This window comes from Sus scrofa, chromosome 14, assembly GCF_054392235.1.
Source record: "Sus scrofa isolate SSC_HxYL_T2T_F1_AM1 chromosome 14, Sscrofa_HxYL_maternal_Yorkshire_Landrace_v2.0, whole genome shotgun sequence".
Classification (NCBI taxonomy): Eukaryota; Metazoa; Chordata; class Mammalia; order Artiodactyla; family Suidae; genus Sus; species Sus scrofa.
The window spans coordinates 79,567,295-79,584,208 of record NC_139396.1 but is presented as its reverse complement, the minus strand read 5'-3'; the positions used below and the strand labels follow the sequence as shown (position 1 = coordinate 79,584,208).

Genomic DNA, 16,914 nt, shown 5'->3' with positions numbered 1-16,914 from the left:
CCAGGGGTACTCCAGCCTTTAGAGGTCAAATAACAGAGAGGAGTCAACCAGAGGATACTGAGAAGGACAAAAATCAGGAAAATGTGCTATAATGAAAGCCAAGAGAAGAAAAGTTGTTTAACTAAAATGTATTGCATAGAGATGAATGAAGTCATACTATGGCTTATTAATGGGTCTTTTATGAATATGTTAGTATGTCATGTCTCAGTGCCCATTTAACCCTAAGTAAAAATGGTAATAATAAATTTTCCATCTCGAAAACTAAGAAAAACAGTTGGCCTAAAATGACTCCACCAAGACATTGCTTGTCAGTGAAATCGAACCAAATATAGTTAACTGGCTTCTATCTTGGACACTAAATGTAAAAACGTACTATATTATAAGGAAAAATATATATCAAAAAAGATACTATGACAAGATTACATGGTCATGTCAATAAATGCATAAAAAGCATTTGATAAAAGTCATCCAATACTCTTTCATGATAAAAACGTTCAATTTACTGAGATTAGAAGAGAACGCCCTCAACTTGATAGAAGCTAGTTATGAAACACCCAAAGCTAAGATTATACTAAATGGTGACAGACTGAATACTTTTTCCACTAGATCAGAAACAAGGCAATGATATCCACTATTACAACCTGTAATCAATACTGGACTGAAAATTATAGCCAGAGCAATTAGTCAAGGAAAAGAAAAAAAGAATAACTAGATTGAAAAAGCAAAGGATCTCTATTCACAGATATATCATTTTGTGTATAGAAAATCATAAGGAACCCACTAAAAATATTAGAACTAATAAACACGCAGAAAGTTTGTACAATATAAAAATCAGTGTGCAAAAATCACTTATATTTTTATACACTAGCAGTGAGCAATCTGAAATAAAATTAAGCATACAATTCCAGTCATATTAGCATCTAAAAGAATAGAACACTGAGGAATAAATTTAACAAAAGATGTGCAAGACTTGTATACTTAGGACCACAAATCATCGTTAAAAAAAAAAAAATTAAAGAAAATTCAAGTAAGTGAAAAGATATCCTATATTCATGGATTAGAAAACTTCATATGGTTAAGATGACAACTCTCCCCAAATATTAATAGGTTCAATACACTCTTTATCAACATTCCAGCTGGCATTTTTTTCTTGCAGAAATTAATAGCTCATTTGGAAATGTAAGGGACCCAGAATAGTCAAAATAAAGTTGGAGGACTCACAGTTCCCAGTTTGAAAACTTACTACACAGCTACAGTAATCAAGATAGTGTGATACTGGCATAATGAGAGATATATGGGTCAAAAGAATAGGAAGACCAGAAATAAACTCTTACATGTATGGTCAACTGATTTTCAACAAAGGTGCCAGGACAAGTTAATGGGAGAAAGAAATAATTTTTTCTACAAACAGTGCTAGGACAACAAACATATACGAAAGAATTATGCTTGACCTCTACCTCACTTCATATACAAAAATTAACTCAAAATGAATCACAGACCTGAATATAAAAGCTAATAAATCTTGACCTTGGATTTGGCAATTGTTTCTTACGTATGACATTAAAAGCCCAAGCAGCAAAAGAAACAATAAAGTAGACTTCACGAAAATGGAAAACATTTGTGTTTCAAAGGACTCTATTAAGACAGTGACAAGATATACACAGAAAAGGAAAAAAATCTGCAAATATATCTGATAAGGCACTTATATCAAAAACATATAAAGAATTCTTACAACTCACCAACAAAAAGACAATCCAATTAAAAGCTGGGCAAAGGTGGGAGTTCCCACTGTGGCTCAGCCAGTTATGTTCATATGTCCATGATTTGGGTTCTATCCCTGGCCTCACTCAATGGTTTAAGGATCCATCATTGCCGTGAGCTGTGGTGTAGGTTGTAGACATGGCTTGGATCCCACATTGTGGGCTGTGGCATAGGCCGGCAGCTCCAATTCAAGCCCTAGCCTGGGAACTTCCATACGCCACAAGTTTGGCCCTAAAAAGCAGAAGAAGAAAAAAAAAAAAAAAAACACACATCTGGATAAAGGACTTGAAACAGACATTTCTCTAAAGACAATGATGATAATGAAAAATCAGCATCATTAATTATTAGAGAAATGCAAATCAAAATCACGAGATACCATTTTACATCCACTAGAATGGCTAGAACCAAAAACATGGACAATGACACGAGCTGTCAAAGACGCAGGGAAATTATGACCCTCATATATGGATGGTGGGAGTGTAAAGTGATGCACTTGCTTTCCTGAAAAGCCTGGTAGTTCTTCGAGTGGTTAACTGTGTTTAACCATTTGCCAGGTCATTACTAAAGGACCTGGTCATTCCATTCCTAGATATACACCCAAGAGAATGAAAACAAGTCCACAGAAAAACATGAACGTGAATATTTGTTGCAACATCATTCACAATATCCAAAAAGCTCAAACAATCCCAATGTTCATCAACTGATAGATGGATAAATAAAATGCGGTATATCTATTTACGGAATATCATTTGGAAAAAAAAAGAAATGAAGTTCTGATACAAGCTACAACATAGATGAACTCTGAAAACATTCCACCAGTCACAAAAGACCACCCATGATATGACTCATTTATATGAAATGTCCAGAATAGGCAAATCTATAGAGACAAAGTGCTTTAGTGGTTGCCTAGAGGAGATCTGAGATTGAGGAGTGACGGCTAAGTGGTGCGGGCTCTCTTTTCAAGGTAACGAAAATATTCTAAAATTGATTGCTTCAACATATACACAACTCTGTGAATACACTAAAAAAAAAAAAACCCACTGAATTATACACTTTAAATGGATGATTCCATGGATCTGAATTATATCTCAATAGAGCTGTTAAAGAACAAAGCCATTGTGCTTTTAACAACAAGAAAAACTGGATGTGGGATGGGGTATTATGAGGTTGGTTGAAGAAAAAAGAGTTGCTTTAGTGCAGTGCTGATGAATAAAAGACCAAAGAAGTCAGGCATGAGTCTAAATGCCCCAAACATTTTATTTGTATTGACTCAGAATGAAATGATCTTTGCCAAACCCTGCAATCCCTAACACGAGGAAGGAAGGAAGAAACTTTCAATTGGAATGATGAAATTAAAAGGCCAGAACAGACACTGAAAGGTAAAATAAGGGTATTAATAGCAACCACACACCTGATCTGGAAGAATATGTATATAGTTTAACATAAGGGAAAATGTGTGTTTAAAAACAGACAAGAGGAGTTCCCGTCGTGGCTCAGTGCCAACGAATCTGATTAGCATCCATGAGGATGCAGTTTCAATCCTTGCCCTTGATCAGCGGGTTAAGGATCCGGGGTGGCCGTGAGCTGCAGTGTAGGTCGCAGATGTGGCTTGGAGCCGGCGTTGCTGTGGCTGTAGTGTAGGCTGGCGGCTACAGCTCCAAATGGACCCCAAGCCTGGGAATCTCCATATACCGAGGGTACGGCCCTAAAAAGACAAAAATAAATAAATAAATAAAAACAGACAAGATTACAATGTTATGAAGCTTCGTGTGTGATTAAAGTATCTGAGACCTAACTAATGCACATTTTATTTCACTAGTAACATAGAAAAAAGAATTCGGATAATCCTTGATATATTAATAGCATGGAATTTAGCTGAGTCATAAAAAAAAAAAAAATTCATTGTAGGTTTTCAGGACCATGCTGCTAATTTCAGCTGTTTTCCAGAAAATAAGATTTTACAAAATTTTAAAAATTTAAATAAAGGATAAAATTCTCTTTGAAGTAGTACTGAAAAAAAAAAATAGAATTGCAGAGAAAGGAAGGGCTTAATTCAGGCCTCCAAAAGTTCTTTTCTTAGTTTTCTGAAAGCCATCAACAGACAATAAATGAAATCTTAGTAAAAAGATAAAGCAAAAATATGGGGGTGAGGGTTTAAAAGAAAACTCCCAGAAACAAAATTTGTCACTTGAGAGAAAACCAGATACACAGAATGTAATGTCATTTCCTCTGCCATTTTTCAGTGTAATCAATATAATAAAAGGACTGTGTCACTAGTGAATTTATCCTATTTTATATCTGCTAATATGAGCCATATGAACTGAGGTGCAGACTGAAGAAAGGACAGTGACATATGATCAATATCACGATCTGAACATAGACCCAAAATACAAATTCAGATAAGAAATAATTAAAGCGTTAAAAAAACAAAAGTAAAATATAACTATACAATCTGAGGTCTGGCTAATTCTGAATGAAGTCACTGGTATTCTGCTTTATAAAAATTATTTTTCTCTTCCCTGAGGATAATGCTGTGATAAAATATTAAACAAGAAGAATAAACACTCTACCTTTGAGATCTTCCACTGTTTCTTGTGCTGGCAACTCCTAAATAAATGCAAGAACAAAAATCAGTATGACAGCTCCCTGCCCACTTCCAGGCAGTCAACAGACACTGAGCAGCAGCTACTGCTTTTTTTCTTTTTTCTTTTTGGCTGCACCTTCAGCCCAGGCCAGCAATTATACCCACACCACACAGCAGGGACCCTTGCCACAGCAAGGGTGACAACCCTGGATCCTCAACCCACTGAGCTACCAGGGAACTCCAGCCACTGTTTTTCTAAATGGCATGCAGGGAAGAGACAATACAGGGTCCACAAATAAAATCAGAAGCAAAGACCAACACAAAAATATAGACCTAAGTGTAGACATTCAACCCAGACCACTGTGCTGTGATAAAAGGGAGTTTGGAAAATAAGAAAGTAAAGAAAAGAAATCCTGTGCTATTTTATACTATAAGGAATAGAGCCCAAGAAAGTGAATCCAGGAAAAAAAAGGGGATCTACTGACTTTCCAATAGCTAAGTGTGATTTAATACGGACTGCTGCAGGGGATTCCGGGGGCAGGCACTGCCAGTATGAGAGTGAGATGAACGGCAGGGAGGGGGAAGTGAAGGTCCTTATCGGTGCTTCTTGCCAGGCTGGAGCCCTCCCACCACACGCCCTAGTGGGCGGAGGCAGAGGGGCCGGTGGGTGTGCTTGGAGCACGTGATTGGTTTATTCTGTGGTCCAAGCGCCCCCCTCAGGTCATTTCCAAGCGAGGCCAGTATTTACCAGCAACACACGTAAACTACAATCGTGCAACATGAGGGTGACACAGAAAACCAGGGCACTAACCAGGAGCCCAGAAGAGTGATGAGAGGTTATACTCTGTCCTCTGGAGCTGCCGTGGAGCGGAGGCGTGGAGAGGGGTGGCCCGGCCTCTTCCTTTTTGCTGTTGTTAATCTGCCCATTATTGCTAATCCAACAGGAGAAACACAGGGGCAGTGTTACCGGATAGAACAATGGGTTTTTTCTGCCTTAGTTCCCAAACGATTTTTCCTCCTCGATTCCACTTTGTCAAATTCACCGTACACAAAGTTTTAAGAGCTAATAAACATTCCTTTAAAATAAGACATGCTCTCTTAAGGAACCCAAAGAAATGAGGGCAAGAATAGTGAGGAATGCTCACTTGAGAATAACTTTTAATAATTTTAAAGTTCTATGCTATGTATTACTTTTATATTAACAAACTCAAATATTCTTTCTGAAAATACTCTAGCCTGCCCTAAGCATTTAAATGATGAGATAAAAATACTGAAGTAAAATACTTTGCTAGGCTAAGCCTAATGCAAGGGAATTCCAGAGCATGGGATAAGGTCATATTAAATTGTCAGTTAAACATCTGGAGTATCAACATTTTTATGCCTAAGTGTATGCTTAAATAAAGGAAAACATATTTGTGTCTGCCTATCCTGGCATATTTTCATAAACAACTAATAAATGATAAAAATTACTTTCATCAACATTAAAACCTTAAATTGTGAGCTGAGACATTAATTAGAAATGTTACCTTGGATTTTTGTCATTAGTTATGCGGTCAGTGTTGGCCTCTTTGTCTTTATTTGCCTTTTCTTTCTTTCGGGAGGGCTTTTGCTGGATCACCTCTCCTTTATCAAACATGAGGTGTAGGCGATAACTGACCCATTTGATTATTGTGAAAAATATTGTCACGGAACTGCAGTAAAAAAATACGGTGATGGCATTTGGAGGGAAAGCCTAGAGAAGAGAAAAGAAAGAAAAAGATCCATTTGCTTATAGGATCATCTTTTGTCTGAAAGCTGAAAGCATCTTTAAACTATTTATTGAGCATGAATTGTTGTGAATGAATTTATTGAGCATGATTGCAAAGTTTTACTTTTCATAACTTTTTCTGTTTGTAATACCTGAGGAGAAAGAGCCAGTGCCTTTCTCTCTCTCTCTTTCCTTTTTTTTTTTTTTTTTTTTTTTTTTTTTTTTTTTTTTTGGTTTTTAGGGCTGCAGGTGCAGCATGTGGAAGTTCTTAGGCTAGGGGTTGAATTGAAGCTACAGCTGCCGGCCTACACCACAGCCACAGCAACGCCAGATCCGAGATTCATCTGCAACCTACACTACGGCTTACATCATGCCAGATCCTTAACCCACTGAGTGAGGCCAGGGATCAAACCCACATTCTCGTGGATACTAGTAGGGTTTGTTTCCACTGAGCCACAACGGGAACTCCCCTTTTTCTCTTTTTTAAAAGTCTTCTTTCTCGGGTTCTGGTACGAGTTTCAATGAGATGAACATTTGATTTGCAGACAGGAGCCCCACAGAACAAAAGGTATATTAGTTTATAGTGAGCCTCCCCATTTTCTCCCAGCCTCATTTGGACTTCCCAGGCATCTGGTCTTCAAGGGCCAGAGGAAGGCCTTTGAGATGCTGTTTTCTTCAATGAAACACCAACAGCCTTGCAGAGAACAAAGGGAAGGAGAAAGGTCAGTGTAACACCCCATCCTTTCCTCCATGATTTCCCACTGGGTTCACATCACCAGGCCCTGGATTTCCCCAGCCTGGCTATGGGCTGGAGGCAAAGGCCAGTAGAGGGTGTGGTGCTTCTAAAAGGCAGAGGGATATATCCACCAGTGACAAAGGATCTTCACACAGAGGTCATGGTGAAGGTCAGCTCAAGTCTGTCCAACCCCCTCAAGAAACAAAAAAGAATCACTGGCATCCATGTAGTTGTTCCACTCTGTAGGACGCCCCCACATCCCCTCCTATTTCCCATCTCCCATCTAGACCATGAACTACTGCAGGTTCTGTGGCCTTTCCTAAATGAAATTATCTTCTGGGATAGAAATGAAACCCGGAGTGTCCCGAGATGATTTTTTTTTTTTTTTTTTTTTTTGCTTTTTAGGGCCCCACCCGTGGCATATGGAGGTTCCCAGGCTAGGGGTCCAATCAGAGCTACAGCTGCCAGCCTACACCACAGCCACAGCAACATGGGATCCAAGCTGCGTCTGTGATCTACTGAGCAGAGGCCAGGAATCAAACCCACAACTTCATGATTCCTAGTCAGATTCATTTCTGCTGAGCCACGATGGGAACTCCCCCAAGATGATATTAAGGACAGCCTCAATAGTGAGATCCAGGGAATTCCTGTTGTGGTGCAGTGGTAACAAACCCGACTAGCATCCATGAGGAGTCAGGTCCCTGGCCTCGCTCAGTGGGTTAAGGTCCCGTGTTGCCATGAGCTGTGTGGTGTAGGTCGCAGATGAGGCTCAGATCTGGTGTTGCTGTGGCTGTGCTGTAGCCTGGCAGCTGCAGCTCCAATTTGACCCCTAGCCTAGGAACCTCAACATGCTGTGGGTCGGGCCCTTAAAAGACAAAAAAAAAAAAAAAAAAAAAAAAAAAAAAACAATAAGCAAGGAACACCCACAGTAAAAGCTAAAGTGAAGAATTTTCACAATCATTGCCTTGTTTTCATTTCACAGGAAAAAAGTCCACAAATATATATGAACTCATAAATCAGTGAATGAAGGAATGATTAAGTAAGATAACATCAGAGGGACAGATAATGTATCAAGTCAGTTCCCCTCCTTGAAAGCAGATAAGTTTCTCATTTGTGCACATACCTCCTTGTGAGAAGCTATGGAGAGCAATGGAGAGACAATTTGAAAAGAGAGAGTGACAGGGACCATTGAGAACCCCCATCACATTTTCTTACCATCTCTGTGTATTTAGCTCTAAAAAATGTAGGCTAAAACTAAAGAGTGAGTTTAAAGAACTGATAAAGAAGAAGTAAAACCCAGCAAATGCTAAACCCAACATGACGCTGCTAAGTGAAATAAGTCAGACAGATAAAGACAAATACTGTATGACCTCACGTATATGAAATTAAAGTATAGGTAAGACATAAAGTTATAGTCATTCAAAAGCAAAAACACTAAACTCATAGAAAAAGAGATCAGATTTGTGGTTACGAGAGGTGGCGCCTGAGGAGAGGGGAAAGGAAGTTGGTCAAAAGGTATAAACATATGAGATTAATAAGTACTAGAGGTAGTTCCCTGGTGGCCTGGTGATTAAGGATCTGGCATTGTCACTGCTGTGGCTTGGGGCACTGCTGTGGTGTAGGTTCCATCCCTGGCTGGGAACTCCCCTATGCCACAGGTGGGGCCAAAATAATTTTTTTACAATACTAAGGATGTAATGTACATGATGACTATAAGTTAACACTGCTGTATAATATACAGGAAAATTGTTAATGGAGTAAATCCTAAGAGTTCTCATCAAAAGAATTTTTTGGGAGTTCCCATCATGGTGCGGTGGTTAACGAATATGACTTGGAACCATGAGGTTGCAGGTTCCGTCCCTGGCCTTGCTCAGTGGGTTAAGGATCTGGCATTGCCATGAGCTGTGGTGTAGGTCGCAGACGTGGCTCGGATCCCGTGTTGCTGTGGCTCTGGTGTAGACCGGTGGCTACAGCTCCAATTTGACCCCTAGCCTGGGAACCTCCATGTGCCAAGGGAGAGGCCCTAGAAAAGACAAAAAAAAAGAAAAAAAAAAAGAATTTTTGTTCTTTCCTTTTATTGTATCTGTATGAGATGATGGATGTTAATTAGACCTACATTTAACTGTGATAATCATTTCACAATACATGTAAATCAAACCATCAGGATGTACACCTTGAACTTATAATGTGCTTCAATTACTTCTCAATAAAACTGGGATGATAAAGAAGGCAGATGAAAAAAGTTTTTAATGAACAATAAAACCCAGCAAATATCTATGACCACAGATTAGCAAACAGTCATAATCAAATTATTCAAAAGCAGAGTTATAATGTAGCTTGGACTTCACAGTGTTCCAACCAGCGGAGGTAGCAGAGAAAGATGGAGCTCACTAAATAGTCCATGTGCACCCTACATTTCTCAGCCTCCTTTGCAGACAGGCTGTGGCCATGTGCTTACTTGTGGCCAATGGGCGATGAGCAGTAGTGGCCAGTGTCACATCTAAGCCTAAATAATTATGAGCTAAGTGCCTCCTCTGAGCCCCTCCCCTCCTCTTTAGTTGAGATTCTCAGAGGCCATGTTTTCTAGATCCTTCTACAAGATAATAGCATTTCCATCAGCCTGGGATGCTTGGTGACTCTAGAACAAGACCCTTATGGACCCAAGATGGTTACGCAATAGGAGTGAGAAGTAAACCTTTGATTCGTTAAACCACTGAGATTTTGGGTGGGGCAGCTAGCATGGCTTAACCTAACTAGTACTGGCAGTTCCATTTTCATGGGGAAGCTTACATTCAGACTAGATTAGAAACAAAAAAAATCTAAGGCATTGGGAAGAGAATGCCAGGGTGAGAGAAAAAAATCAAATGTGGATAGTGGGGAAATTCATTTGGGAAGAAATTGACATGATATTAGGCAGAAGAGATATTCCTTTTCAGCTTATTCTCATAAGTATGGACTGACTATAGCATAAGCTTAGTGATGCTGACATTAAGAGAAGGCAGGAAGTTAGAATTTTTCTTCTTTTTACAGCTGTACCTCCAACACATGGAAGTTCCTGGGCTAAGGGTCGAATTGGAGTTGCCGCTGCAGGCCTACCTCACAGCCACAGCAGTGCCAGATCCAAGCCAAATCTGCGACCAGTGCCACAGATTGCAGCAATGCCAGATCCTTAACCCACTGAGTGAGGTCAGAAATTGAACCTGCATCCTCACAGAGACAACATCAGGTCCTTTACCCACTGAACCACAATGGGAAGTCTAAGAAGTTAGAATTTGAAGTTAACATGAGCATTAGTAACTAGTTTGCAACCCAAGGGAAAACAGGCCCTGTCTCATCCTCTATGAAGGACCATTTGGCACTTGGTCACATCCCCCCAAAGCCCCTATACCTCCCCAGACCATAGTAAGAGACAGACATTTTACTGCCAACTTCCTTGGAGAGAAGAGAAGTTTCAGCATGTGACACACGGCACCTCATTCCTCCCCAAATCTGCTCTCATGATTCCTTTCAAAACCTCTCCTTTCAGCACACCCTCCAAATGGAATACAGCATCCTCCCAAATACCTCCTTTTTATGCCATATAAGTAAGCTCTGCTCAGGCCACACCAATTCTACATCAGGAACATCCCTGAAAATGACTTTTTTTTTTTAATTAATGAAGTAGAATTGATGTACAATGTTGTGTTAATTTCTGCTGTATAGCAAAGTGATTCAGATATGTGTGTGTGTGTGTGTGTATACACACATTCTTTTTTAATATTCTTTTCCTTTATAGTTTATCATAGGGCATTGAAGAGAGTTCCCTGTGCTGTGGAGTAGGACCTTGTTGTTTATCCCCTCCTCCGTGCATAATAGGTTCCATCTATGAACCCCAACCTCCCACTCCACCCCTCTCTCAAGCCCCTCCCCGGTGGCAACCATAAGTCCATTCTCTATGTCTGTGAGTCTCTTTCTGTTTTGTAGATACGTTTATTTGTGCCATATTTTAGATTCCATGTATAAGTGATCTCATATGGTCTTTGTCTCTCTCTGTATGACTTACTTCACTTAGTTTAATAATCTCTAGATCCATCCATGTTACTGCAAATGGCTTTATTTCATTCTTTGTATGGCAGAGTAGTATTCCATTGCATATATGTATCACATCTTCTTTACCCAGTCATCTGTCAGTGGACACTTAGGTTGTTTCCATGTTGAAAATTACTTTCAAGGCTATTTTACTGCTGACCTCATTAAGTTTAGTCAACAAAAGGTCTCCAGCTTGATTTCCTCTTCTATGAGTATGAAAGCAGGGAAAGGAGAAGGGTTTAGGAAGGAATCTGCCATGAATGAGCAGTTTTAAATGTGTTTAATTCCTATCACAGATTTTTTCCCCTGATATAAGGTATATTCAGATTTTGAATACCAGTTTACTTAGGTAAATCATAATTTTTTTCTTGTCTCCATGAATTCAGGTCAAGGACTCCCAGAGCCAAGTATGAGAGAGAGCATGCTACCATATATGAACCCACCTAATGGACACAGTACCCCTAGAAGTAGGTCAGTCTTTCAAATACATCAAATTTAAAAATGATGAGGTGGGTGGAATCTAGAAATCTGACTCATCCTCAAAAGACAGCCCTAACTGTGCTTCTATCTTGCAAAGTAAGATGAACAAAAAGGAAACCATAATGCTTTCTCCTCTCAGGCCTGCTAGTTGGCTTCCCATGAGTCTGCTAGTTGGCTTTCCATGAGTCTATTTCTTATTACTTCTGCTCTAATTTCTTTGAGCTCCTGGACTTCTGGTTTTGTGTGCAGCTTTAATGAAGGGACTCCTGGATAGAAAAGTGGCAGGTAAATGTTTGGATAATCAAGATAGTTCTCCAAGGAACAACAAGATGGAAAAATAGCTAAAGCTTGGAGAGTAGACATGAGGCAGAGTCATTAAATTGAGTATCCTCGTGGGCTTTAAATGCTTTGAAAACAACTCAAGAAGCTGGAACCTGCAATTATCTAATTATCTCTTCTCACAAAGAATACTGAGTGCATAGCTTAGTCAATGAATGTTTAGTATCATCAAGAAATCTTGGATTCCTGTTACCTTTTTGATTTCAGATGGCCATTGTAAGAGTTAACATTTTAGTTACATCTTTAATGTACACTCGGATAAACAGAAAGAATCAATCAGTAAGCTCATTAAAAGCAAAGTGATGTCAGCCTCAATCTTTGATCATCTCAACCATAAATCTGTACTGATACTGAATTTGAATATTATTGAATATAATGTCATGCATTTCCTAGTAGAAAGAAATGCTATTTAGAATTTAAAATGAGGCTCTGATAATGTGAATGTTTATATAATATAAACTATACTTGATCATTGCTGGATTTGATATATAAATCTAAACCTATATATTCTCTTTCATAAGGAATTTTATAAAGACTTTTATCTTGGCAGAGCCATTAAGTGATGACTGGAAGATCTAAGTTCATAATCAACAAGTCCCCTGGCTCCTCATTTTTTAGGTGCCTTCAATCCCCCTACGATAATGAAATGTTTATTGTCATGAAATTTAAAATGGGTTTAAATTGATATTTAAATTTAATAAATTATAATGTGTCATTTCTTAATTTTTAAGCAATAGTCTTCAAAATCTTTAAACAAAAGATTAAATTCAGTCAGTAATTATGCCCTTTAAAAGGAACAGTGGGGCAAAAATGAGTTGACTTATTAAACTTTTCCTTATACATTCTTCCTCCCAAATCTGCAGAAACTCCAAAGGCATTGCTAAAAGAAACATTTAAGGAGTTCCCGTTGTGGCACAGTCGAAATGAATCCGACTAAGAACCATGAGGTTTCAGGTTCAATCCCTGGCCTTGATGCTCTGTAGGTTAAGGATCTGGCATTGCCCTGAGCTGTGGTGTACGTCGCAGACATGGCTTGGATCTGGTGTTGCTGTGGCTCTGGCATAGGCCGGCAGCTACAGTTCTGATTAGACCCTTAGCCTGGGACCCTCCATATGCCATGGGTGCAGCCCTAAAAAAGACAAAAGACACTAAAAAAGAAACATTTGGAGTTCCCGTTGTGGTGCAGTGGTTAACGAATCCGACTAGGAACCATGAGGTTGCGGGTTCGGTCCCTGCCCTTGCTCAGTGGGTTAATGATCCGGCGTTGCCGTGAGCTGTGGTGTAGGTTGCAGACATGGCTCGGATCCCGCGTTGCTGTGGCTCTGGCGTAGGCCTGTGGCTACAGCTCCGATTCAACCCCTAGCCTGGGAACCTCCATATGCCGCGGGAGTGGCCCAAGAAATAACAACAACAAAAGACAAAAAGACAAAAAAAAAAAAAAAAAAGAAAGAAACATTTGAAACCATCAGGATCATTGGCAGGGCTGTTGGCATAAATGAATGTTAGAAGGTACCTACTTGGAGAGGTTGCTCTGTTTTTTAAACTTTAAAAAGTGATTGGAAACTATATAGCACTTCCTCAAAAAATTAAAAATAAAATAACCGTATGATCTAGCAATTCTACTTCAATCCAAAAGAACTGAGAGCAGGCTCTTGAAGAGATATTTGTACACCCATTCTCACAGAAGTATTATTCACAATTGCCAAGAGGCAAAAGCAGCCCACATATCTATCAATGGAAGAATGGAGAAACAAATGTGACATATGTTTATATAATAAAATATTATTCAATCTGAAAAGGGAAGGGAATTTTGACACATGCTACAACACAGATGAATATTGAAGACATCATGCTAAGTGAAATAAGCCAGTCACAAAAAGACAGATACTGTGTTACTACAGTTACATGAAGCTTCTGGAGTAACCAAATGCATGGAAAGAGAAACTAGTATGAGGACTACCAGTAACTGGGGACAGGGCAGCGGGGCCAGGGACAGGGGCGGGGGGCTGGGGGTGGAATGGGGACCTGCTGTTTAATGAATATGGAGTTTCAGTTTTGCAAAATAAAAACATACTTAACTCGGAGTTCCCATCCTGGCTTAGTGGTTAATGAATCCAACCAGGAACCATGTGGTTGCAGTTTCAATCCCTAGCCTTGCTCGGTGGGTTAAGGATCTGGTGTTGCCATGAGCTGTGGTGTAGGTTGAAGACGTGGATCGGATCCCAAGTTGCTATGGCTGTGGCGTAGGCTAGTGGCTACAGCTCCGATTAGACCCCTAGCCTGGGAACCTCCATATGCCTTGGATACAGCCCTAGAAAAGACAAAAAAAAAACAAAAAACAAAAAAAAAAACTTAACTCTACTAGAACTACACATTCAAAAATGATTAAGATGTTAAATTTTAAGTTATGTACATTTTACCACAATTTTTTAAAATAATTATTATTTTTATACCACTTTAGATGATATATGGCACTTTACAACTGAGAAACATAAACAACCAAATCACATTGGGTTCCTCTGCCTGAAAATGGAGTTTAAAGAGTACCAGTTCAGGGAACTCCCATTGTGGTGCAGCAGAAACGAATCCAACTAGTATCCATGAGTTTGTGGGTTTGATCTCTGGCATCACTCAGTGGGCTGGGGATCTGGCATTGCTGTGAGTTATGGTGTAAGCTGCAGACACAGCTCAGAGCCCATGCTGCTGTGGCTGTGGTGTAGGTTGGCAGCTGCAGCTCTGATTCGATCCCTAGCCTGGGAACTTCCATATGTTGTGGGCGTGGCCCTAAAAAGCAAATAAAAAGATAAAATAGGAGTTCCCATTGTGGCACAGTGGAAACGAACCCAACCATGAACCATGAGGTTGTGGGTTCAATCCCTGGCCTCACTCAGTGGGTTAAGGATCTGGCGTTGCCATGAGCTGTGGTATAGGCTGGCAGAAACAGCTCCAATTAGACCTGGGAACCTCCATATGCCACAAGTGCGACCCTCAATAGACAAAAAAAAAAAAAAAAAAAAAAAGATAAAATAAAAAATAAAATAAATAAATAAAAACAAAAAGGGTATCAGTTCATCAAGGGTCTGCTGATTCTCCAAGACTAACTCTCAAGATCAAGGTGTATCTGGAGTTTCCTGGTGACCTACTAGTTAAGGATCTGGCATTGTCACTGCTGGCCTGGGAACTGTCCCATGCAGGAATAATCCTGGAAGAAACTAGTATTGAACCTGAGCACTGAAAGATGAACTAGAGTCAATGTGGAAGGCAGTTGTTAACAGTGTGCAAAAATTATGAAGTGGCCTCAGAGGATGCAGTGTCTGCCCCACTGAGAGGGAGGAGGAATGCAGTAGAAGAGGCTGGAGAGATGGGAGGTGTGGAGGACAGGCTGCTGCTGGGCCCTTTTAGTTCCCCCTCCATCCCTGCTGGGGGCCCGCAAGTGGTTTGCTTGTTATCTCCCCACCTCTGCTCTATAGTTTTCAGGATAGTCCCTCTCAAGCACAATTTTAATCACATCACTGCCCTAAGCAAATGTCTACATTTAACTCTCTCCAGTAGTTGTTTTCTTTTTTCTTTTACAGCTACACCTGAGGCATATGGACGTTCCTGGGCTAGGGGTCGAATTGGAGCTGCAGCTGAGGCCTACACCACAGTCACAGCAACACCAGATCCAATATGCATCTGCAACCTATGCCACAGCTTGCAACAATGCCAGATCCTTAACCCACTGATCAAACCCACATCCTCAGAGACAATGTCAGGTCCCTAACCCCCTAAGCCACAACAAGAACTCTAGCACTTCTTATATTAAACCTTTTCTGCTAAAGCCCTTCAGAGCCCCCAGACTCTTGATCACTGATTCACAATACTGTATTATGCTGTCCACCACCAAGGATAAAAATCCCAAACCCAAGTGTCCTCAAGGAGTAAACTACCTAGATGGAAAGATAAGATTAAGGCAATGTACAAGCAATACAGAGGAACACAGCCAAAGGGCTCTCTCAGGTAGATGGTCCCACTGAGCATGAGGCCAGCCAGTGAGAGGAGGTGGAGACCACGGGGGAATGGGAGCTGTTGTGGGGGGCTTCATAGGGAAGCCAGGAGGCAACTATGGTGTGGGAAAGGGACAGTGCAAGATGTGGAGCAGGAATCTGGGTGAGGGTGGCTTCCAGGCACATCACCTTAGTACAAATATGACAGGAAATGCCACCAGAGTAGACAAACTCAAGGGAGAGAGAAGATAATAAAACTCAGAGATACACTTGAAGAGGAGGCCCACATGGAAGGAAAAAGGGGAACTGGAGCCAAGCAAAGAACACTAAGAAATGATAAATGACAAGGGCATGAGGAAAAAAGCCAGGATACACCTTTTTTTTGCAATAGTATAGGTTATGTTTACTATTCTTTGTTGATCAGTTGGTCGGTAAACAGTTTAGTGAATGCTGCATGTCCAGCACTCTGATTTCCAAATCAGCTTTGATTTGTACCAGTCATAGATCCTTCTCTCGCTTTTATGGATTCTCCTTTCTATAATTACAAACTTTTTTTGTTTAAATTGAGCTAAAAATTGTGCCTTTTTTTTTTAGGACCATACCTGTGGCACATGGAAGTTCCCAGGCTAGGGGTCGAATCAGAGCTGCAACTGCCAGCCTACGCCACAGCCACAGCAACACGGGATCCGAGGTGCATCTGCAACCTATGCCACAGCTTTCGACAATGCCCGATCCTTTAGCCCACTGGGCAAGGCCAGGAACTGAGCCTACATCTCATGGATACTACTTGGATTCTTAACCCACTCAGCCATGATAGGAACTCCCAATTGAGCCTTTTTTTAGAAGAAACTAAATCATTATTTCAGATAGGTATTTCCAATTCAAATGAAAAATTACAAGGTTCTAAGTAACTTCTGTGACTTGATTTGTACCTGTTTTCTCCTACTGCTAAAATCCTGATTCCTAAAAATATTAACATAATTTCTTATTATCTATTTATCTATATTATAATTTCAAAATAATAATATAAATATTTCAGACTAAGATAACTAAATGCAATTTAAGATTTTTGTGGTGTTTTTATCCTTAAGTTATGTCCCAGTAGGCCTAGAAACTCTGTATTTTACATCATTTGAAATGTTTTTTGCAAGAATATGCCAGACTCTCAAACAAAATTCATCCCTTGTTTCCAGCTAGATTGCTGCCCTCCAGT

At 40.0% G+C, this 16,914-nt stretch overlaps 1 protein-coding gene and 1 long non-coding RNA gene across 6 annotated transcripts in view; one reads left to right on the top strand and one right to left on the bottom strand.

Moving 5' to 3' along the window:
• Positions 1-16,914, top strand: part of LOC146396806 (uncharacterized) — a 769,570-nt gene that overhangs the window by 492,060 nt on the left and 260,596 nt on the right. The window lies entirely within an intron of this gene.
• Positions 1-16,914, bottom strand: part of PCNX2 (pecanex 2) — a 293,795-nt gene that overhangs the window by 261,718 nt on the left and 15,163 nt on the right. For 4 of the 5 annotated variants that reach the window (XR_014827836.1, XM_021074292.2, XM_084996833.1 and 1 more), the window contains exons 2-4: positions 5,872-6,077; positions 5,157-5,277; positions 4,332-4,368 (exon numbers count right to left, since the gene is read on the bottom strand). The exons of the other annotated variant lie outside the window; for it this stretch is intronic. Coding sequence is in view for 3 of the 4 variants with exons in the window: in XM_021074292.2 (XP_020929951.2) it covers positions 4,332-4,368; positions 5,157-5,277; positions 5,872-6,077 (364 nt within the window). In the remaining variant the exon portion in view is untranslated. The remainder of the gene's footprint in view (positions 1-4,331; positions 4,369-5,156; positions 5,278-5,871; positions 6,078-16,914) is intronic. 5 annotated transcript variants of the gene reach the window in all.